The sequence below is a fragment of the Eptatretus burgeri genome, chromosome 5 (genome assembly GCF_056783735.1).
Source record: "Eptatretus burgeri isolate ZD-2024b chromosome 5, Ebu_testis_v1, whole genome shotgun sequence".
NCBI classification, from domain to species: Eukaryota; Metazoa; Chordata; class Myxini; order Myxiniformes; family Myxinidae; genus Eptatretus; species Eptatretus burgeri.
In genome coordinates this window covers 11,692,772-11,716,716 of record NC_140965.1, presented here as the reverse complement: position 1 = coordinate 11,716,716, position 23,945 = coordinate 11,692,772, and the positions used below count along the sequence as shown (strand labels likewise).

Here is a 23,945-nt window from a genome sequence, read left to right as displayed (position 1 = left end):
TGAGATATCTCTTTAAGTACATGTGTAGTTAGCCCCAAACCCGTTGTTTAGAGGGAATAAATGTGATTCATTCGGGCTGCGATCCTTTGAGATAGCCGTTTTTCTGTTCTATCTTTATTTTGAACCAACCACGTCTCAACCGCCATCACACAACAACCACCAACCACAACGCCGCTTCACAACAACAACAACGCCAACAGCCACGACCTTAACCTTCACAACTCGCTCCCGCAAACATCGCATCACCGCCATTCCAAACGTTGCCATGGCCATAAACCACCACAATAAACCCTCCACCACCTTCACCTCTCCTTCTGCGGCCATTCCCGCACCACTTGTGAACGCCGAGCGTCAGGCTGTCCTGGCCTCGTACGGGACGCGCGCCGAACCGCGAGTGCAAAGTGCGGCCTTTCCGAGGAGAATTCGGATCAGGAATGATACACGCCCACTTCTGATCCGTCCAATCAGCAAGCGCGGGGCGGTTTGGCCCCGCCTCCAGGCGCGTCAGAGTAGAATCGGGATATGCAAATTCTCGGATCAGGGGAGACTCACGCCCCTTTTTCTCCGTCCAATGGGCGAGCGTGGCTCCACCCCCGAGCTCGTTCTGATCCAGAAATTTGCATATGGGTTCTCCTGCCGGACTATAAAGCGCCGAGCGCAGGGCGAATTTGGGCAGTCAAGGCGAGTTGGAGAAGAGTCAAGTCAGTTTTGGAGAGCAGAGTGTGGCAGCGGCAGTCAGTTTTCGAAAAAGGGTCAGTTTTGGAGAGCAGTGTGGCAGCGGCAGTGAGTTTCGGAAGAGTCAGTTTTGGAGAGCAGAGTGTGGCAGCGGCAGTCAGTTGGAGAAGAGTCAAGGCGAGTTTGAGAAGAGTCAAGTCGGGTCTGGAGAGAAGTCTGTCGGAGCTCGCAGTCTGTCGGGGTTCGGAGTCTGTCGGGGAGCTGCAGAGAGAGGAAGCCTGGAGCGCAGTCGAGGTGATTTGCTGCAGTCGGCTGAGGAGAATTGCGGAGGGGACCGGATAGCTCGTGTCCGAGGCAAGGAAGACGGCGGTCGGCGACGAGCTCGCAGTGGAGTCGCTCGTCGCGGGACCCAAGCAAGCCAGCTATCCTCTTTCCCCAGAGCATCAACAATTCCCCCCTTTCCCCCCCCCCACGCTGAGACAGTGCGAAAAGGGGGGCCCCATTCCCACCCCACTCCAAGCAGTGCCAACGAAACCCGCGAAGGAGCGCGGAGTCGGGGCACCGCCGTGCCGCCACATTTGCGGCTCATCACAAGACACGGGTAGGATCCACCCGGTCTCGCGGCCCACAGGCCCCGTCTGTCCCCTTGTCTTTGAGGGTGGCCCTTTTCTTTTGCTTTTGAGTAAATGTGTTGTTGGCGCCGTCTGTAAAGTAAAACTGTGTAAGTGTTGCCGTGTGCTCGCGTAGTCGGTAGTAGATCTGCATTGTTGTGTTTCTTTTGTAGCATTTGATATATGTGCATAATTGTTGTAATTGTATATGTGTGCTCTCCGTGTGCCGCGGAATAAATGTGCATTATGTTGAACTGTTTTTCCCGTTTCGCTTCGTCTTTTCTTTAATTGAATCTCCATCTTGCTTCACGTAAAGGGTTGGTAGTGGGCTTAATACGCCCGATAATTAATCGGAACCGTCGAGGCCGACGATAACACCGCTCGGTTATCCCGATAGTACGGAACGGGTCGCTTAAGTGGCCCGTGTCCGGAGTCGACCTGCGGCGAGGTGCAATCGCCCGGTCTACCCTCCGCGTGGGTACTTAGGTAGGTCGAGTTTGGCGAACAACCCTATCCCACGCGGGGGGCCGATTGGCACGATCGTGGTGAGGCCGAAAGGCTCACCCATGACTAGCTCCTGGCGTTGGTCCAAGAGGGTCACGACAGAATTGTCCGTCCGGTGGGCGACGTGCCGCGATTCGACTTACGTGGTCGATCGCACGCCGGCGGGCGCGAATTCGCAACAATATGCTGCATCGATGGTGGAAAACTTCCGGAATTAATTTTAAAATTTTCCACGACCTATAAAAAAAAAATTAATTTCAATTAAATAATGCTATCAGAGTACCTGCCCGACGGGCGATCTTGTTCCAAGTGTACAACATGTTCTTGTGACGTCTATGTTTATTTGGGCAGTGTATAGGTAAGTAACAGCTATGTATAGGCAGAAAAAAAACCCTGGGTTGCGTGTAAGAAGCGAAAACATACCTACTGCTTATAGTTCAAAACACCTCACTACAGGAAAATGTGGGGACAGGAAAACTGCACTGTATATGGTGAAGACTTGTAATACCCTCTCCCACTTGGAGGCAGTGTTACACAATACACATTTACATAGAGAATTTGCGTCCCCCCAAGCCCACTAGCAATGATAAAAACACCCCTACACAGTATTTGGCATCATGCTGATCCTATGTAGCAAGTATGGATGTAATCGGCCCATAACTGTAGGAGTAGTGCTACAAACACTGGTCTGTGAATTATAGTAACGATACTTGAACACTGTGGAACACAAATTTCCTTCTTACTGCTTCCAAAAACCTTCAGTGTTGTAGTACTTGGACATGTTAAATAAGGTGATGTAGAAGACGCTGCATGAACAGTGCAAAACTTCCTGTTTTTATTTTATTTTATTTTTTAATACGACCTTTAAAATCATTATTGTATTTAAATTGAATTGTACACTTGAACGTTGCGTGGCATAACGTGTTCTATGAACACGATAGTTTGTTCAACATTTTGTTTGTTTATATCGTTGCAGTGTTTTCCTTTTCTGATGTTATTCTGTGTGAGACCTCTTTTGTTTAACATGTACGGTGTGTCGCTTGTGTTGTACCAAATGAATGGTGAAAAATTCCCTTGCAGGTGCCATGTAGATGGACTTTGCACACCTCTGTGATGTGGCAATTTCATAAGGTGGCTCAAAATCCATTTTATCTCATCTTTGCTTATCGTTTTGACAGATCCCTTTGCACCTGTATGCTGCAATGTGTTTGTTCGGAATCAAGGACTAACCTTAGCGTGCTCAGTGTGTTGAAGTCTGGGTTTACTCTGAACTCTATGCATAAAAATGGAAGTGGCACCGATTTGTTTAAATCTAACCCAGCACTTGTTCAGCTGTTTTCATTTTGCTTCTGGTTCCTAGTTTAACATGTACCTCCTGGCAACACGGACTGATGTTAAATGATTATAATAGTTATTGGTGAGTTTTTATTTTTATTTTTTTTGCTCTTTTGCTCTCTTGTTGCTGGCATTGAGTTGTACAAATCGACAACAAATTTTTTCTCCATGACGTGTGGAATATTTTACCCACTCTCAAAATGCCTGAGAACCAAGGCCATGTGAAGCTTGCAGAATGTGTGCTTTTGACCCAGTTCGTTTTTATGATCATGTAAATGCAAGCCCGTGTCGGTTTATAGTTTCCAGTTCAACTTTGGTGGGTTAAATGACTCTAATGCAAGAAAATGCGGGCCCTGGTAGTCCTTAAAATAAATAAATATATATTTGAAGTTCAGAATCAATTGATAAATTTATCTTGTCTTGTGATCTTCCAACAGCTCGGTGCTTGCACAGAAATCAAAAACTTTAAATCTAGTGGATATGCCCATCAATGAACGGTGAGAGGATGACCATACAATGACTACACCATCGCAGAATGGCACTGGAACCACCGTGCCATCAGGCTGATATTGTTGTGGGCCGGGGTTCAGTGGCGATAAACGACCACTAGGTGGAGCAGTGGAGTCGTCTCCCACCGAACACCCGGAATTTAGGTCATGACTCTCGGATAAGTCCAAATGGTCACGGGTCCCTTAGCGCACCGGTGGTCGCCAATATTTTGACGGCGTGGGGTAGGGTTAATTGCCTAATTTCAATATAGCTAAGTACCCACGTCATCCAACTACCGGGGAAAACCACACCCTCGACCGACTTTGTCCAAACCGAGATGCTATCACCGACTCGAATCCGGCGTAACCGAGCGGAAGCTCCCAAAGCTGCACCGGACCAAATTAACAATTTACCGGCCCAAACGGCCTCACTAATTCTCAAGTCCGAGCCATGCTGGGTCAATCAAAGAAAGGACAGAAACGAACTGGAACATTTAAACAATTATTTTATTTATAGGAATAAAAGAAAGGGACGAAGTGTAGACTTATTCACGACTATATGCAAGCAAATATTTACAATGATCATAAACACTTAAACAGTTTTACTTATAGGACGGCGCCACATACAGACACACACCCAAAAGAAAAAGGACCCAATTGGTCTTTATTCGACCCCCGCAGCCAAGGGGATAGTCGAGCTGGGGGTCAGAGTTCTGTCAGGGTACCTGACCACGTTCGTGCAGCTTGGCCCACGACTGCACGTGTTTGACCCGTGGTCCGTGGGAGCTTGGACGGTGAATAGTGGATCCAGGGTCACTCCTTGTAGAAGGCCAGCAGAGACTCCAGGCTTGAGAGCTCCAGCAATGATGGAGCACCCAAACTGCCTTCTGAGAACTGTTATTAATAATAATAATATTATTAAAGGCACCCAAACTGCCTTCCGAGAACTGCTCCCTCCAAAGAACTCACAAGGACACGCAAGAACTTTCTGAACTCTGAACTCTCCAAACTCAACCGAGCACAAGAACTCTCCACACACGCGCACACTGAGGGTCGCGTCGTCCTTTATCGATCGCTCTGAGCGGGGCGGGGCCTTGGTGGAGCTGACACGCTGATCGCCCTGATTGGACAGGGACCTCCATGCGTCCACCCTTTCTGGGCGGGGTTATGGCTGAGCCGGGAAACCCCGCCCCCTCTACGTGTCTGTACCCCTCTTGCTAGAGAAACAACGATTTTACCTCGTGTGGGAATGCAGACCAATTTGAGGAAGTCTAACCAAGCATGCGAGGACCTCGCCTCGTATGCTACGGCCGTGAGGCGAGGGCGCAAGCACTGAAGACACTGTGGCCGCAAGTGGAGGGGATCTGGATATTTAAATAACCTAACTATTAAATAACTCACAGCGCACACACGAAATTCCTATTAGATATAGGGGATGGATTCTAACTATTCACATACTTATCGAAATAACTGAACTACGGGGAATGTTTGTGTGCACAAGGTTTCCAAATCCGTAACAATATTAATGTCTAGGGTGGATGATCTTATGGCGTTTGATAGGCTGGGGAAGCAACAACAACAATAATCCCGTGATGCTGATTCCAGATACGTTAAGGAAAATTGTAAGACTTTGCTACTTATGCCTATTAAGTCTGATGGTGTGTCAAGTTATGAGGGAGAAGATAGAAATGGAGGCAAATACCATCCTTTTACTTGTATAGAGTTGGAGGAAGAAAAAAAAATCCCAATTGAAAGTGAAACATGAAGATTCCCAAAGAAGTCATTGAGGAAGAGAGGAAAACAGAATGAGAGGGAGAGGGAGGGAGGGGGAGAGAGAGTGGGGGCTGGTCTATGGTAGGCAAGGGTAAATATCAAAACTGTGTTTCTTTTGAGCATTGCCCTGATGTTGATTAGCAAAAATGGAATATAAGGTGCTCGGTTTAATCAGTGACACACATCTTTCAGTGGCCATGCCGCACTTCATTCCACGAGTCTTGCACACCCAGTGGACGTTTTTCTGAGTGTGGCCTGTTTGCCTACTTCAAAGGAGCCTATTGTATAAATTTTGCTGCCGACCTGCAATGAATCGGCTCGGTACTTAAAATTAATGTCTTTAATTGTTTGAAGATGGCATGTATGTATTGATCTGTGTAGGATTGACTTGATGTGGATCTTTGAATATCGAGTACGTATAGTTCAGTGGCTAAGGCAGGATTTTCACCAGAATCGTTCAGTTTTGCAGAAAGCATGAAACTTTGCACAGGGATACTACTACCCCTGGGGATCTTAAAAAAAAAAATGGACACCAAAAATCTGTGCCCCCAAGTGGCCACCATCTTGATTATAAATATGGCATTTCATCTATGTTTGTTGTCTTATCCTGCTCTAAGCACAGAATATATGTCTATATAATATTTGTTCATTTCGTATTCTTTGTTTCATGCCTTTGTTGTGAGAAAATTGGCATCTCAAGGCATATGGCACAAATTTAGCATTGAAATAAGTGAAAACATTGAGATAACATTACTAAATAAAAGTTCTTTATTTTCAGGTTGCAATGACATGGTGTGAATGATGGAGATCCAGCTCGTTAAAGCAAGTGATGTAGCTGAAGTCCAGAGGCCACCAATAGACTGGACCTTGTGCATTCTTTGTCAGAAGACAACATCCGAATCACTTTCCCAGCCCTGGCGAGGACGAGGACGAGATCATGCCGAAGGGACTGGAATAGGTTTTCAATCGTTTGAAACAAACCTAGTGAAATTCAAAGAACCTTGAGTTAACATTGCTTGCTTTCATTAGAGCACTTCGGACATCTGATTTTGATTTATACACAGAATCCTTGGCTAAATTGGCCCAATGGATCATGTACACTATGCTAGATGGGTTCCTGTGCATGTACGCGACATGACCACTCTTCACCAAAGATGTCCAGATGTTTATGAGCAGTTCATGTGTGGTGTCTTTATTTCAAATAAAACAGGACATTCATTCTCTGCCATAGGACTTGACCAAGCCCATGAACATCTGAATGCGTGTGTGAAAGGTGATGGGGGTGCCATGGGCCTCACCGAAAACCCTGGTGCCCTACGGAGATGGATGGTGGCTGGCCCTCAGTTGTCAGCCATAATAGCTGAATTTGAAGAACAGTTTGATCCCAATGATGGTAACGATGCTGATGACAAGCATCACGAACAATCCCATAGTTCACAGAAATCCTTTTTTGAAGATGTTTGTGGTCTTGTCTCTACCTTAGAAGAATTAGGAAATCCATTTCTTGATCGTAGTAAGGATTTTCTTACATTACACACCCAGGAAATCATGCCGATGACTGTTGTTGAAACTATCCAACAGATTCATGCAACAGCAGAAAAACAGTACAGTACTTTCATTGAGGACAAGCTCTTAAAAAATGAAACACCAGTCAGTGAACCAATATCAAGGAACACATTTCCACTATTCAGTCGACCGAATAAGGCGGCCCAATCGAAGGATAAGCAGAAGATCTCTGAACTCAAGAGTGACTGTTCTTTTTTTGCGAGATTGTCCATCGGTAGCCAGTCAAGAGAAGGAAATCTAGAGGAATTTTTCAAGCATGAGAATCAGAAATTTCCACCATCATTATCTACAGCAGGGAAACTTAGGCGAGGAAAGAAATCTGATCTTCTCGGATGTCTTGAATCAAGCGGAAAATCAGCCTACTTGAATACCCCAACTGCTGAAGTAAGAATACTTGATGGTGCTGCAGTGGTGCACTTTCTGCCAGTTGGAGAATCCAGGACCTTTGGAGAATATGCCAGGGAGGTATTTGTACCATATGTAGTTTCAGAGCTAGAAAGGTCTCTTAGAGTCGATATTGTTTTGGATGTTTATCGGTGAAACACTTTGAAGCTTACAGCAAGAGAAAATAGACGGACAGGGGCTCGTAGACGTGTGTCTCCAAATGTGAAGCTGCCAGGAAATTGGAAAAACTTCCTTCGCAATGATGACAACAAGGATGAACTCTTCCAGTTCCTCAGTGCTGAGAGTGTGTCAAAGGACACTGGTGACAGAGTTATAATATCCACTCTTCATGAGTCAGTTGTCAGCTCTAATATGAACCACAACTTGGATAGACTACAGTCTTGCTCACATGAGGAGGCTGACACCAGGATTCTACTCCATGTGAAAGATGCCCTGAATTCTGGTTTTAAAGATGTGATGATCAGGACTGATGACACGGACGTTGTTGTTTTGGCTGTGGCTCGTTTTCAGAACTTGGAAAACCTTGAAAACTATGGATAGCGTTTGGAACAGGAAAGGAATTCCGATACATTCCCGTGCATGAGATGGCAACAGCAATTGGCCCTGAAATGGAAAAAGGTTTGCCCTGTTTTCATGCTTTCTCAGGATGTGACACTACATCCTCCTTTGCAAATAATGGCAAGAAGTCTGCGTGGAATACCTGGTGTGCGTGGCCAGAGATCACTGAGTGTTTTGCATTCTTGTCATCACCAGTGTCACCAATTCTACTGGAGAATATCATGGAAAAACTTGAACACTTTGTTGTGCTCCTGTACTGTCGTACCAGTGATGTTAATGTGAACACTGCAAGAATGACACTTTTCCAGAATGTCAAGGACCCTTGATAACATTCCGCCTACAAAGGCAGCCCTCGAGGAGCATACAAGGAGATCAGTATATCAAGCCGGACATATCTGGGGACAATGCCATGAACAGCTGCCAACAGTTCCCAGTCCGTCTGACTGGCGCTGGGAGACCGATCAGGACAATTTCAGACCTAAGTGGACAGTTATACCTATTGCCGAGAAAGCTTGCCTCGAGCTTAATGCATACAAGTGTACCAAGTCCTGCAGAGAGAACTGCAAATGTTATCGAACAAATTCCACAATAAAGCCAGTTTGCACTACCCTGTGCATATGTGGTGGCACTTGTTATGAAGTATAACTGTCTTCACAGGAAAATTAAGGTAACTGCGTCAGTGACAATGAGAAACCAGAAAAACCTATATAGGTGGCACGGTTGTGATTTTTCTGCTACTTGGCGGCACCTATAGGGGTTAATTTAATTAATCTCTGGCATCCTTGACCAGGTGTCGAGGTTTGTTCTGAAATGATTGATGCATTCAGGAGTTGTTTGCATTAAACTGAAACATGGAATATTGACCTTTTTCACTTTAATACCCATATTGGAATCTAGTATGACATAATCAGATATACCTCTTACAGCATGTTATTTGATGCATCTGTTGCCCTTGAAAAAGATGCCATCTGGTTGATTGACACTGAAAACATTGGAATTGCTGTTTGAATTATGTTTCTATCATGATTAACAACAGAGATATTCAATATTTTCCGATTTGGTGGCCGCCATCTTGAATTTCAAAATGGCCGACATCTTGAATTTCAAAATGCCCGACATCAGGTTTGTATGGAAATGACTTAAATGAGTTCCTTGATCCTTTAAATGTATGGTTAGACCTCAAAATAACTTTCGTATCTGGCTTAATTTTGAAGTTATAACAAAAAGTAAAATAAAAATTGCAGCCATATTTAAAGTAAAGATGGTGGCCACTCGGGGGCACGGATTTTGGGCTCCATTTTTAATTTTTTTTTTTTTTTTTTTTTTTTTTAAAGATCACTAGGGGTAGTAATATCCCTGTGCAAAGTTTCATGCCTTCTGCAAAAGCTGAAAGATTCTGGTGCTTAGCCGCTGTACGAGGACTGAACGGTCACTTTTAGTTTTGTATCAACTGCATGGAATAAAGTATGTGTGCACAAACCACTGGATGTCGCTATGTCCTAATTTTGTCTATTTCTCCCATCCTCTGTACAGAGCAGGAAACTGTTGGTCGAGGAATTGGGAGATCCAGAAATATCGGCAGAAATAGCTGTTAAGCTGGCTGGCCTGCATCAAATGTGTATGCCTTTCAACAAACAGCCAAGCTGGTTGTTTAGCACACTGAGCAGGTAATAAGCAGGTCTCGTCTCTGCGAATTTTTCTTCAGGAAAAAGTAAATGTTTATTCACCAAGTATCAACTTGGATGGTTTTCATGTGGAATTTGGGAAATATACTCTCTCCTCTTTACACAGTTTTCCCATCCATTAAGTTGGCGTCGGTGGTTAAGGCGTGTACGCTTGGCCAAAGTCTTTCTTGAACCAGTCGGCAAGGCTTGACGTTCGATTGAAAGTGCAGGAATTTGTAATTTGTTGAGGGTGTCTGTGTTGATTCCCCTACTCTGTCAAATGAAGCGGTGGGGATCTTTAACATCTATCAACTAATGCCAGCAGACAGGACGTCCGGCTTGATGTCCATCTGAGGGACGGCGCAGTTTGCGATTTGACGACTCGCTTGCGAAGTGCCAATTCGACAGTCTTGTTTTTTTATTATTAGTATTTATTTATTAATGTCGGGCCTATAATTAAACCCAGACAAGATAGCGGTGCTGTACCTCTGTGCCATCCAGTTGGAATTATTTTGGAAATTAACAAAGCTTAAAAACAACTCATTGATTGGACAAAAGGAAATTGAGTTGGGAAGGCAATTTGGAATGTTGGAAAAACTATTGCCAAATTATTTTGAATGTCAAACTCATTTATTTGGGCTCGGGCTGACATTATGGCCTTGAGGTACGCAGACTCGCCTCTATGCTGTCAAGCCTGGGTTTGAATCCCAACCCAGCTATAAACTGTCATCCCGGTGTTTCACAGGCAAGGTGATTCATCAATGTGTGTGCCGTTCGTCGGATGGACTTCAAGTGGGTGTCCCGTCTGCTGGCATTTGTTGGGCGTTAAAGATCCCATTGTGTGCTTCATGAAGAGCAGGCAATCTATTGCCAGCACCCTGAACAAGTTACAAATTCCTGCCCTGACCAGCAGAGGGCATTGCATCAGTGACACAGCTGTGCCCTCAGCCAATGATGCTGCCCCGCAGCCTTGTGCTGCATATTAACGAAGAAGTTTGGCGATATCATTAGTAAGGACCTTCTCTTGTTTTGTTAGGTTTTTGGCAATGTTTAAAAATAAACTCATCTTTGGAGTGGGAGAGGAGGAAAAGTATTTAGTTGATGTTGCAAATGTAATAACATTTTGTGAATCTGGAAAATTGCAATTTGTTCTAAATGAATTTTTTTTTTTTAAATAAAAAAATAAATCCCACTTGCGTTGCCGTTCCTCAAGAGAAAACAGCATTTCAAGGTATCCTTCCCCATGTCGTTTACATGGATTACTGGTTCAATGAAAAATGTGAAAGTGCCTACATCCATGTGTTGCCAATTTATTGTATTTTGCTTTGTAAACATGTCACAAGCTATATATATGTAAATATACATATATATATATATATATATATATATATATATATTTTTTTTTTTTTTACAAATGTGTCGTATACTGAAGAACTTTCTAAGTTTGCATTCCTGTGAGACCACCAAATGTTTATAAACTGTGTTCTCAGCTACATTGAGAAGGTGAAGGCTGTTACATGTACGCAAGCAGTGGACCAAGAGAGGTTAAGAAGGCTTCTCATGGTTAGCCTACCACATGAAATGGAGAGACTTAGGTGAGTTGGCCGGTCTCTGAGCCTTTACGAGTGAGCTAGTAATGTTTCCTTCGTGAATGGTAAATTGTTTTATAAAGTGCAATAAATTTTTGTGCATTTCTCACGATCATTGTGTAAACGTTTTAGGTGATTATTGATTGTCGAATTTATTTCTCTAAGGTATGTGTCGATCACACTTGTGCAGTTTTCCACACAAGGAGTTCAACTGGAGTTCCTCTGAAGACAAACGATTCGGTCTGTTTTAATCATAGAGGGGTTTTCATCTCAGACCAGGTGTTTGTACCTTCTTAAAATGCTCCCTGTGAGGGGGACCAGCTTCATGTGTCTGAAAGACCATTTCGGCCCATGCTGCCATCTTCGTGTTTACGTAACCCCGCCCAGGAAGATCCATGTAAGACGTAAAGCATCTTCTGTAGTCGGGATGAAAGCCACGGTACGTTCAAAATGAACCTCAACACCTGTTTGGACAAAACGTCCAGCCTGTCATACCATGGCTTGCATTTTGACGGGGCCGATCGGCCTCGCCCCTGTGATCGACCCGGTGGTCGATTTTTCAGGGGGTCTTTTTATCGGCCCCGTAAAATTAAGCTGTGAAAAAAAACAAAAAAAACTCTAAAATTACCTGTATGGCAAAACAAAACACCTTTGTTCAACACCATTGGTCTCCTTTTGGACATGAGAAACAGACTATGACATGGTTGAAGCCATCTCCACAGATGATGAGAATACTGTTGTGGTGGACTTATCTTCAGGTAGCTCAGGGGATGAATCTCTTTCACAATTATCTGATGATAGTGACTTTTGGGGGTTTCTGCCTGAAGATTTACATCAATACTAAACCTACTAAAGTTAATTAGTATTTGGCAGAATGTACTGAACACATGCATCTGTTATGTTATTGGACTGGAGAGAGATACTTGCAGATAAATTAGTTTTGTTGAGACAGAAATGCATCAATAAACTCATTAAATTTGCGACTGTTCAGATTTTTTATTTTTTTTTTGGTCATTCAGCTTTGCAGCGAATAAAGTTTTTTAAATTTGATTTGAGAATAAATCTTTTGACATTATTACGATGTTACTGGTGGATCCAGGTGTGGACATTCAAGTCCAACCTACATGACAAGGTAATGCCAGTGAAAAGTCAAGATTTATCCCCATGTATATGTTGAACACAGTGGGCTCGTCCACGGGGAGAAATGGGTTGGACTTGTGCACGTAATACTTGAATGGTCCCAGTTCAATGGCATACATGTAATGTATTGTACCGGCACATCATTCATGCAAATTGTCAGAACATTTGTCATTACAGGTAATAATCCACAACAACAAAGACAACTTAGTTCTAATACTTTTTAATGAAGAGGATTGTGGGAAAGTACTGTGCTTGAGCAGAAAGTTCTGTTTCTCAGAACTTTGTGTTTGTCCCCAAGAAGGGCCGTTTAAGGTACATTTTGAAATTGCATAGTTAGGATTAGGCTCAGTTTATTCAGATTCTTTGGCAGTTCAGTTTGTAAGGACATTGGTCAATTTGAACCACATGTTAAAACAATTTACAAAAACTAATTCACAAGATTTTGAAGCAATTTTAAAATCAGCCCCCTCACCCCACATGACGAGGCCGATTTATCAGCCCTGTACGATTTTGAAAATGCAAGAACTGCATACATCAGAGTTTGGAAAATACTATTTTTTTGTGTACTTTTGCATTGCAGTACTGTATCTCAAATGTAGTTTTTGTTTTATTTTTCTGATGTTTTGTTTTTCATCAGTTTTTTTTTTTTTTAATTGGATTTGTTTTGAGCGATTTGTCAATAATATTTAAAAAAAAAAAAAAAAAAAGGAGTGTTGTAAAGTGGTTTGGGTCAACTAGAAGGCACAGACCCATGAGGTCTACCCCAGGCTACACCGGGAACGAGTCCCACAAAATCCCGAGCGGGAGAGGGAAAGCTTCGGCGAGGGGGGGGTACGTACGTACGTATCAATTATTCTACTCAGATGGATTGTCCAAATGTCCATTCCGCTGTCACTATTTGGTGCCGTAACATCCACCTAACGGTGGAGCAGGCCGACTCATTTGATTAACCTGCCACTGTAAAAGTTGCCCCATGGGGAGCTATTTTGAGGTGGCCTGGGTGGTTTGAATTTGGTGCTCTTTTCAAGGATGGTTTTAATATCCACCCATTGGATGGGTTTGTGACTCGTGCACACCAATGCTTTGGCAGTTTCAACCGATATATTTAAGTAGCTGGATTTATCCACCTGTTTCTCTCTTTCCGTCCATTGTTTGTACAGCTGGCTTGACTCAATCCACAATTGCAACCTTGCAATCACCATTTTTTGTTGCTACTTATAGGCCTCAGGCTTCATGCCTTCAGCTTCAGGCCTCTCGTGTACATTTGAAGACTAAACAACTCATCATCTATCATGAAATAAAGTTGTATTCTGATTACAACCAGTAATGCATGGTTTCTTGGGGGGAGTGATTGAGGCAGCATTCTACTACACACCATCCAAAGCAAACTTTTGTACAGTCGAGAAGTGAGTTTTACTTTTGTACTGAGTGGGTTTTATTTTTTTTTATTTACTTTTACCAAATGTGGTAAAGACTATTTGACAGATTGCCAGTGACACTAAATACATCAGAATACTGAGGTAGGCGTTTATTGTCGCGTAATGATAAGGAGGTTCCAAGTAAGACAACTTCAAACTCTATGATTGTGGTGACAATATTAAAGATGGTCATAGCCAAAAATATTGTCACCCTTGCACTTTTGTTAAATAACTCACAATTTTCTCAAAAAATAAGTTGAAATTGACAAAGTATTTGGTGTGCATGATTCTTTATTTAACTGCTGATATTACAGAACCTTTGTTTTGATTTAGAACTTGATGTGTCCTTTTAAATCAGAAAATAAAAAGAAATGGCATTGATAAAATTTATTCACACCTTGGACAATATGTGGTAGCACAGCCATTGCACAAAATAACTGCAGTGAAGCACTTTTTTTTTTTTTTTTTTTTTTTTTTTTTTTTTTTGTATACCTTGGTCGAGGCTCGTATGAGAGCTAACACACAACTCACAGCAAGGAGGCATGAGACAAGAGGGGCGGGAGTGGAAGGGACAAAACATTGGGGAACAGACACAGGTGAACTGTGGAAGGGAGAGGGATGGGGATGGGACGGGGAACATGGCGAGGGGAAGATGGACATTAAAGGGACTTTCAGGAAGGAAAGCAGGAGAATTGAAGGAAGTGGGCTTGGGTGGATTATCGGGGGTAGAAAAGTTCGAGGATTTGGATGGGGGAAGATAAGAGGTGGTGGTGAACAGCTGTTTTGAAAGCCTGGAGGGAAGAATGGGAAAGAATAGAGTGAGGAAGTTTATTCCAAAGGCGGGAAAAAAGAGGAATGAAAGAGTGAAGATGAGCAGTTCCTATATATATATAACTATATAAGTTATTTATATATATATATATAACTATATAAGTTCCTATAGCTATGAATGAGTTTCCTATGCTTCTCTACTGGCAGTTTGGCCCACTCTTCTTGTGCAAACAGCTCCAGTTCTCCCAGATTTGAAGGGTGCCTTCTCCCAACGGCTGTTTTCAGATCTCCCCACAGAGGGGTTCAATGGGATTTAGATCTGAACTCATTGCTGGCCACTTCAGAACATTCCAGCATTTTGTGTTTAACCATTCCTGGGTGCTTTTTGGAAGTGTTTGTGGTCATTGTCCTGCTGCAAAACCCATGACCTTTGACAGAGACCCAGCTTTCTGACACTGGTTTGAATATTGTGTTCCAAAATGCCGTTGTAATCTCCTGATTTCATGATGTCATGCACACATTCAAGGCACCCAGTGCCAGAGACAGCACAGCAACCCCAAAATATCACTGAACCACCTCCATGTTTGACTGCAGGGAAGGTGTTCTTTTCTTTGAAGGCTTCATTTTGTTTTCTGTAAACAGAGATGATGTGCTTTACCAAAAAGCTCTAATTTGGTCTCATCTGTCCACAGGACATCATCCCAGAAAGAGTTTGGCTTGTTCAGGTGTGTTTTGGCAAATTCCAGTCGGGCTTTCTTATGTCTCTCTCTCAGCAGTGGGGTCTTCCTGGGTCTCCTACCATAGAACCCCTTTTTTTGAATTGGCGACGGATGGTGCACAAGTTGAAACTGTCGTACCTTGTGTGTGAAGGTCAGCTTGAATCTGTTTGGCAGTTGATCGAGGTGCTTTCTCCACCATTCAAACAATCATTCGCTGCAATCTTCGATCAAGTTTTCTCTTGTGGCCACATCCAGGGAAGTTGGCCCCAGTGCCATGAGCCTTAACCTTCCTGATAACATTGCATATGGTGGACACAGGAACATCAAGGTCTCTGGAGATGGACTTGTAGCCTTGAGATTGTCCATGCTTGGCTACAATCTTGTGTCTGACTTCCTCAGACAGTTCTCTGGTTTTCTTTCTTTTCTCCATGCTCATTGCGCTACACACAGTGACACAAAACAGCAGAATGACTCCTTTTCTCTATTCAAACTGGTTGAATGAGTGATTTTTATTTATTTATTGCAGGCACCTGCAACTTACCACAGGTGAGTTCAATTCCAAAGTAAGGAGAATCACTTGTTTGAAATCTCATTATTTCTAACAACTTCTAAAAGGTGCCAATAATATTGTCCAGGCTATTTTAGGATTTCTGTGTGGAATAAGCTGAGATTTAGTAAAAAAATAAAAAAATTCAGCTTTTTTGTTTTGATTCAGTGCAAACCAAAAATACATTTGTGAATACCAAAATATTATTTAATATCAACAATTTTCTGGAAGAAATGGTGCATTATTTAAAAAAAGTGCAAGGGTGCCAATATTTTTGGCCATGACTATATGTAATGATTGATGTAAGAATTCCCTTTCACTTGTATGAGTGGGAAGAGGGGAGTGCTTAGGGGAGGACAGAGAGTTAGGGTTCGGAGGGGGAGAGCGAAGATGGGACAAGGTTGGGAGGGGGTGCTTGAGATTTGGAGGGAAGGGGGGGGGGATTGGTGACTTTAAGTGGTGGGGGGGGGAGTTTAATTGTGGAAGGGGTTTGTTGAAGGCTTGGACTGGGGTGGAGATTGAAGCCTTTGAGTTGAGAGGGGTTAGGTTGAGGACTTGAAGTGTCATTTTACATTCTGCAGATGTTTTGCTGGTTCCTGCTATTATATAATAACAATGAAACTTTAATACACAAGGGCAAAAAAGTAAAAGCCACACAATAACACCCAACGCCTTCTTAGCGTGCCTGAAAACAGGGACTCTTTCAAGGGTTATGAGACATGAGGGGGAAAAAGAAAAAAGAGAGAGATATATATATATATATATAGAGAGAGAGATACAAGTCTGTGTGGGCATCTCACTCACTTCCCTCAGCTCATGTAGTACAACAACGTTGTCCTCTGGTCTCGAGCCAGGACGATCGGGGACAAACAAAAACGGGAGGTCAGCCGCACGCAGAACCCATTTTGTGCTTGCTCTGAGCTCTTTGAGCCGAATTCCATGCCTGGATATCTGCCTGTCTTCTTCCCCGACTGGAGACTGAGCTGATGCCGGTGAGATGAGAAGAGACGAACAGTACGATGGTGCCCATGAATTTTCCACACTCATCGCTCACGAGAGGAAAGAAAGAAAAGAAGAGAAATAAAGAACGCTACAGGTAACAATTATCCCTGGAGGCATTACAAAGCGTGAAAATATCAGAAAAATGGGGATTCAAAGACAAAGCAAAGAGTGGGTGGAAGAGGGGCTGACTAGACATGTGGCTCTGGCGGTCAATAATTGGGGTCGTACGAGACGTCTTATGTACACGTAATTAAGAACTAATTGCTGACTAACCCCTTGCTAGCCTCCATAAATGATTTTCGTAACAATATGATTTCTTTATTGTGAGTTGTTTGTATTTGTTCTGATTTGTTGGTTCATGAGCACCAGCCAAAGTGACCACTATATTCGTTATGTCTGTCTGTCTGTCCAGAGCATAACTCGGTGGACTTTGATCCGATCTTGATGAAACTTGGTTATGTGTTCGACATCAATGTCTAGTTGTGTTTTCCTGGATGAGGGCGTGCTATGCCCAAAAAATAGCCATTTTTAGGGGGTATTCGGTTTAAAAATCTATCTTCTCCTCGGGAATTGACTGAATGGAATGGGTTCTTTGGTATTTGAATAGCAAAATGAATTATCTAAAACTTGTCGTTGTCCGATTTTTCATTTTCATCTCAAGGTCAAGGTCATGAGGTCAAAACTTAGAAAATTGCGAATTTTGACAAAAATCTTACGACCGCCCAAACTTTGAGAGCTAGGATGACAATATTTTTTACGTATAATGTTGAGGTCATTCCCCACCTCAAGTCTTGAAACCATTTTGCTCTATCCTCGAACACCTTTCCCATGGCGCTCCCTTCAAGTTTGTTTTTATGCTGGTTTCATCAAAGTATGGGTAATTGGAGTGCGAAATGCCATGTAGCCTATATGACGTTGTATTGTTCCTGGAATGTTCCAGAGGAAGTTTTGCACCAAAGGTCATAATCTTTGACCTTTAAAGGCCACAAAGGTCAAATTTTCAAAGTTGTGAGAATCGAACCGGGTTTTTGACCTTCGACGAACTAACTCCAATAAGCTATAGCACGTATCCTGTTTCCTTATTTTATTGTCCACAACATTGTTTTGTGACCTTTAAAGGTTATGCAAAGGTCAAATTTTGAAAGTTGTTGAACGAAACCGGGTTTTCGACATTTTGCAGCTAATAACCCGTCACTCGTACCACATCATGTTGATCATTTTTATAACTTGGTCAAACATTATCACATTGTCTCATCCTTGACTTCTGAAATGATCTACATCGTCAAATACCGCTCGTGAACCATCGTCTTCAGACTTGTTCACTTTTATATTTTTTGATTTTGTTCTTTATTTATTCATTTATTTGTTTATTTATTTATTTCCGATTTGTTTGAAATGTTCTTTTTTTTCTTGTCTTTTTTTTTTGTAGGGTTTTGATTTCTGCTGTTCAATCCCCAGTCGTGTACTGCCACAACGACCTCCAAGAAGGTAAATGCAGTTTTCCTCACATATTTACAATCTTTGTAGTATGGTATTTATCAAGAACTTGAACCTTCGTGTGGTGGCATCTCCTCTCTGCCTTGGTTAGGGTTCGATGAGACACATGGTGTGGACATGTGAGTAGCTATCTGATCTGACCAGCTTGATGCTGGGGCCATTAGCATTAGAGCATGAACTGTTGTTATAACCCTTCCTGTGTGCCCTTTGTTCTTGACTTTGCCACATCAGAATTGTTCGACGGTCCATAGAAGACCGGGCTGTGGGTGACGATGCTGCCTTCTTTTGGTGAGAAGGTCACGGTTATGACAATGTCTCACTGTCAGACACACGTCTCACATGTCTCGCTCTTTGCCGCAGGAAATATCCTGATGCTGGAAGGGCGTGAAAACATGTTGGGCTCTAGGCTCATGTTAATCGATTTTGAGTACAGCAGCTACAACTACAGGTATGTCGAATCCTGCCGGCATGGATTAGCTATTCATGGCTCCTAATTGCCATTTTCAGCCTGATCTTGAAAATTGAAGTTGATCCCTGTGATTCACATACCTTGACTTTTAATCTCGGATATAATGCATTCAGAATCTTGATCAAATTGTTACTTATCATGATGAAAGCATAATTAAAAGAAATGCAGTACTGTATACATTTCTAATTTTTTTAAGATGATACACTGCAGTGTAATTTTGTAAGATCTAAACTTGCTTATGTTATGGACAATTTTCACATTTGCTTTGACACTTACCTGTCACTTAAAAAGTCTTTGACTTTTGCCAATGGTTAGCTGAAACTGTTTTGAGTCGATTGCATTTTCGTCATTGTTAAACTGCAAATGCTTTGAGAATTACCGTGATTATGAAAGGACATTTTAACGTCGTGCACTGTACAGTTCTAATGCTGAGTAGTTGTTCCCGAGGTATGTTGCTCGGGTAGCAATGCAAATGTTAGTGTCTTTATTCATTCATTCATTCATTTATTTATTCTTGACAAAGGCCCTTTTGGGCTGCATGGAATGATCCATGTGTGTGTCATTGCACGAACTTGTAGAAGCATTTGGAGCAGTGCGTTGGCAGCCATAAGAATGTTTGCCATGTGCTGTTCTTTCCCACGTGTGTTTTCAGTGTAATGTTTTGCATGAATCCTATAAACAGCTGAACAGAACGCACCCTGGCTGGGCGTATTGTAAGTGCCTTTGAAACTTTGGTGGGTTAAATGACCCTGAATGTAAAACACAATTACATTTAAATCAACATCTGGCATGTTTGGTCAGCAGTACATGCTGTTATTAGCTATTCCTGTGAGAGGGAACGGTTTGAGATGAGTTAAAATTTGCTCAACTTCAGAACAACAGATGTGATTTTAAATCTGAGAATTTGTAACTTTTGTAGCCAGATTGTGCTTAATGGGAATTTGCAAAAACAGGAAAAATGCATGAGATTTTTTTTTCATCAATCAGCTTGCTTTTTCTGTGCAATTACAACAATTTAACAGATGATTGCTCCCCCAAACAGATCTCATTTACTCTGTTTGATTTCCACAGAGGCTTTGACATAGCCAATTTTTTTTGTGAGTGGACCATGGACTACACCAAACCTTCTTGGCCTTACTTCTCCTATAATCCACAGAACTACCCCAGCCGTGAGAAACAGGTATGCTTGCTTTTCTCTTCGACTTCACTCACCTGTTGCTTCGCTCAGAGAGATATCCCCACACTTCAAAAAAAAACAAACTAGAACGGCACTCTTAGTCGTGACGTCGACAGATATGCCTCTGCCCACATTATTACATCATTATACATACATACTTGTACCAAGTTTATTTTCAATCCCTGAACCCAAATTCACAATACTAAATTATTCTGGCTGCCGGACTATGCGTCCGATCAGCTTGAAATTTAAAACATATATTCCACATGACTATTGGATCGTAATTGTAAAGTTTCACATCAAATGATGAAGCGGTGCAAGAGAGAGAAATTTTTAAAAATATTTTTCGGTCAATCCAATATGGTTGCCATACCATGTGACCTATTAATTATTTGTGAACACCCTGGTATCCCCAAGGCTTTGGGAACATGTGGGTGAAGTTTCCCTTCAATCTGTCAAGCCGTTCTGAAGAAGAGGGTTTTTAAAGGTTTATTCAAAAAAATCATAGCTGCTAAACCACGTGACCGATGATGTCATAAGTGGAGAACTTTTTGTTTTTCACGGAAAGGCGATCATTCCTGTAAATTTCGCCTCGATCTGTTCAGCTGTTTTGGAGAAGATTTTTGAAGGTGTTTAGCCCGAGATGACCCTCAATTTTCATTCTGATTGGATAAAGCGTTCTATGTATGCAATTGACATAAAGCCATCTCTGACCCCATCAAAAAGTCACTTGTTTCCCATGGGGAGTACTTGACATGTGCCAAGTTTCAATTTTTTTGTTGGTGTGGTTTTGGAGATGCACAAGTCCAAAGCTTTTTCTTTTTTTCCAACATGGCTGCCACACCATGTGACGGATGACATCGTTGTCATTAAAACATTCCACATGAGTCATCGCACCTATCGTGAAAACTTTGTATGAATCGGATCATTGGAGGGCATAAAAAACGGAGTTGGGTGGGGGGATGGGGGGGTATTTTAATCGGCTCAGTCTATCTGGCCGTCTCCTTCTCAAACGGTTGTGTATAAATTCACCAAACATGGTAGTTGTGATCATCACATCACAAGAAGGTGCGAGAGCGCTGTCATTTTTGGCCCCACCGATGGGCCCTGAGGTGGGGTCGAAACGTCAAATACCATAAATGCAATTACGAGCACATTTTTTAAATGAAACTTTGTATATGCAATCAATATTGAGGGACGCATGAAATGTGTAGCAATTATTTGGGGGTGATTTGATCCCCGGTTTGTGCCACAGTCGGTATGGAGTTAGGGTCACAATGTTCAAAACAGAAAGTTGATTTTTAACTCAAAATATTATATTTCCGGGTGGATCTTTTTGCCGTCTTTCAAAGTTGCTTTAGAAGGGAAGTGTGGGGATTTGAGTTTTTGTGATGGTGTGCCATCAACTTCGCTGTAGTATATACTATAAATGGATGAGGGTGTGCGTGTGCGTGTGCGCGTGTGCGTGCGCATGCGCATTTGATTTTTCGCTCACCTAGAACGTAGTTCCGAAGAGCTTGGGGGATGGCAAGTCAGTCCATCTGTCCATCCACAAAAACTTGCATCTTCTTCTCTGAAACTACACGTATGATTTTGATGAAACTTTACCACAACTTTCATCACTGTGTATGGACCAAAGTTTGTTCATGGCATTAAAAAAAAATCAGGCCCAAAGGGGATCCACCGGGGTTGCCCCCTCAAAATAGGTTTTGGATTTCTTCTCAGAAACTACACACACAATTACGATGAAATGTGACCACAACCTTAATCACCCATGATGTACCAATGTTTATTCATGCTCATTAAAAAATCGGGGTTGAAGGGAATTTACAGTGGGGGGGGGGAGAGGGTGGTGTTCTCCCCAAAATAGGTATTTGCTATAACATTGCTTCATTGGTATATTTTGCTGATTCCGTCCCACATTGACTTCCTCCTGAGTATCATTATTCTACCAGGTGAGCGCTCAGGGGTATTGCCCCTATTTTTGTGGAGTTTTACTGGAACATTCTGATGTAAAGGATCGTCAACCTCCTGAGGAGATTTGGCTAATTAACTGGAAAAACGTCCGTAAGAATTCCCATGTTTTAAACGCACATCACGCTGAGGTATACAAAGCAGCTGAATACACCCTTCTCCCATGGCATGGCATTCAAATTTCAAAATGAATATCAAAAACAATGATAACATTGTAACAAGATGTACATAAATTAATACTCATAATATTTACAACAATCGTAATAATAACGAACATATCATCCCCACGCTAGCCCAAAAACATCTGTGAATGGTGAAAGGCAAACCAATGCTCAAGCAGTACAGCAGGCAGGTATGCAACACGGCTGTGAAGACCAATGAAAATTTGGTCCAACGGACCAACTAGTTACTTTGAATAACTAGTAATTCAATGAGAGTGAGTGGGGAATAAATGTTTTGTAAAATTGGGCAAATGCAATTAATTGGGGAAGAATTGATGCGAGAGCAAATGGTGTTTGTGATGCATTGGTCCAGTTTGCTTCACTACAGGTTCACCTTGCGTTGCACTTAAAATGTTTTTTTTTTAAATCGCCATGCTTTTTGTAAAAACAATGGGAGGGGGGATATTGTAATCGGATCCGTCTGTCTCCTCCTAAATAGCTGAACTGAAATTGACCAAACTTGGTAGTTATGATCACCACATGGTAAGAATGTGCAAGAGCAGTGCCATTTTTGGCCCCACCCCCTGAGGTGGGGTCAAAAGGACAAATACCGAAAAATGCAGTTATGGGCACATTTTTAAATGAAACTTTGTATATGCAATCAGCATTTGGGGATACATGAAATATGTAACAAATTTTTTGAGTTGACCGCCGGTTCATTTACCAGGGGGATGGGGACTTAGGGTCACATGGCTTAAAATGGGGGGAAAAAATTGATATTGAGTTGAATCCTGGTGGAACTTTTTACATTTTTCAATTTTGCTTTAATTCATCTTTCCTTTAGCTGGGAAGCATCGGGATTTGCAATGGCACACCATCGACTTTGCTCTAGTTTATTCTCGCATCGTTTTTGGAGTACAGTATTATTGTCCACCAAAACGAAAATAAAAAGTATTCTGGATTGAGAGGGCTTTACTGTGCGTGTGCGTGTGCGTGCGCATTTGCAAATATCTGACCTTTTTGAAAATACATATCCATTGGTATGTATGTATGATGGCACAAGTTCTACTTTTAACAAATGCCATAATTGACGTTTCATAATTGAAACAATGATAAATGCCATAATTGAAACAAGTCTGTTTCCCCTTTACTGGTGTAACATAGAAATTGTACAAACACTTTTGTATGTTTTACAGCTACATTTTATAAGAAAATACCTGGACCAGATGAATGGTCCAAACGGCTTGACAGAAAGGGTCAAACAAGAAGAAGACTTGCTTGAGGAAATCAACAGGTCAGTGTTAAGGTCTGCGAGCAAACTACCATTGGCAGGTTGGCAAATTATCAAAAAAAACAAAAACACCTTTGTGTAGGTTCTCCCGATCTGCACACCACAATCTCTGTCTGTATCATAGAGAGGGTATGGAGAGGGTGCAGCATGGAGTAACTGGAATGATTATGGGGCTAGTCACTAGCTGGACTAAGATTTGAGTGGTTGAGGGAGAGAGAGGACTTGATACACCACAAAGGAAGTGTTTATGAGCATGGGGATGTGTAAGATAACGAAGGGTACAGACAAAACAAGTGCAGAAAAGTTTTTTTCTTTGGAATAAACCTTGCTTAGCTTGATGCCGTGGAAACTAAGGCCGTCAAGATTATTGGAATCTCCCACGCTGAGGCTGAGTCTGAGTCTATGGGCCTATCACTTTCCCATCACAGATATGTCTGTGATTTATCTGTTTTCTACTGCCTCATTTCTGGTCTTGCACCCTCTGCTCTCTGTGTTTTTTTTCCACCTTCACCCCTGCCCCCCCCACCCCCCAGGTTTCTGCAGGGTGCACATAGTCCACCATGAACCCCCTTCTGGTGAAACTCCTAAAATCCAGAATCACTGCTCACCTC

At 42.3% G+C, this 23,945-nt stretch overlaps 1 protein-coding gene across 17 annotated transcripts in view; it reads left to right on the top strand.

The window, feature by feature from the left end:
- LOC147025850 (choline kinase alpha-like) overlaps nt 1-23,945 on the top strand; it is a 90,370-nt gene that overhangs the window by 42,498 nt on the left and 23,927 nt on the right. For 13 of the 17 annotated variants that reach the window (XR_015058031.1, XR_015058032.1, XR_015058030.1 and 10 more), the window contains 6 exons: nt 9,449-9,582; nt 11,070-11,174; nt 18,195-18,253; nt 18,623-18,710; nt 19,803-19,911; nt 23,240-23,337. Coding sequence is in view for 11 of the 17 variants with exons in the window: in XM_085880754.1 (XP_085736880.1) it covers nt 9,449-9,582; nt 11,070-11,174; nt 18,195-18,253; nt 18,623-18,710; nt 19,803-19,911; nt 23,240-23,337 (593 nt within the window). In the remaining 6 variants the exon portion in view is untranslated. Of the gene's footprint in view, nt 1-9,448; nt 9,583-11,069; nt 11,175-18,194; nt 18,254-18,622; nt 19,912-23,239; nt 23,338-23,945 lie in introns of those variants that run through there. The other 4 variants (XR_015058035.1, XR_015058034.1, XR_015058033.1 and 1 more) reach the window with 4 other exon arrangements.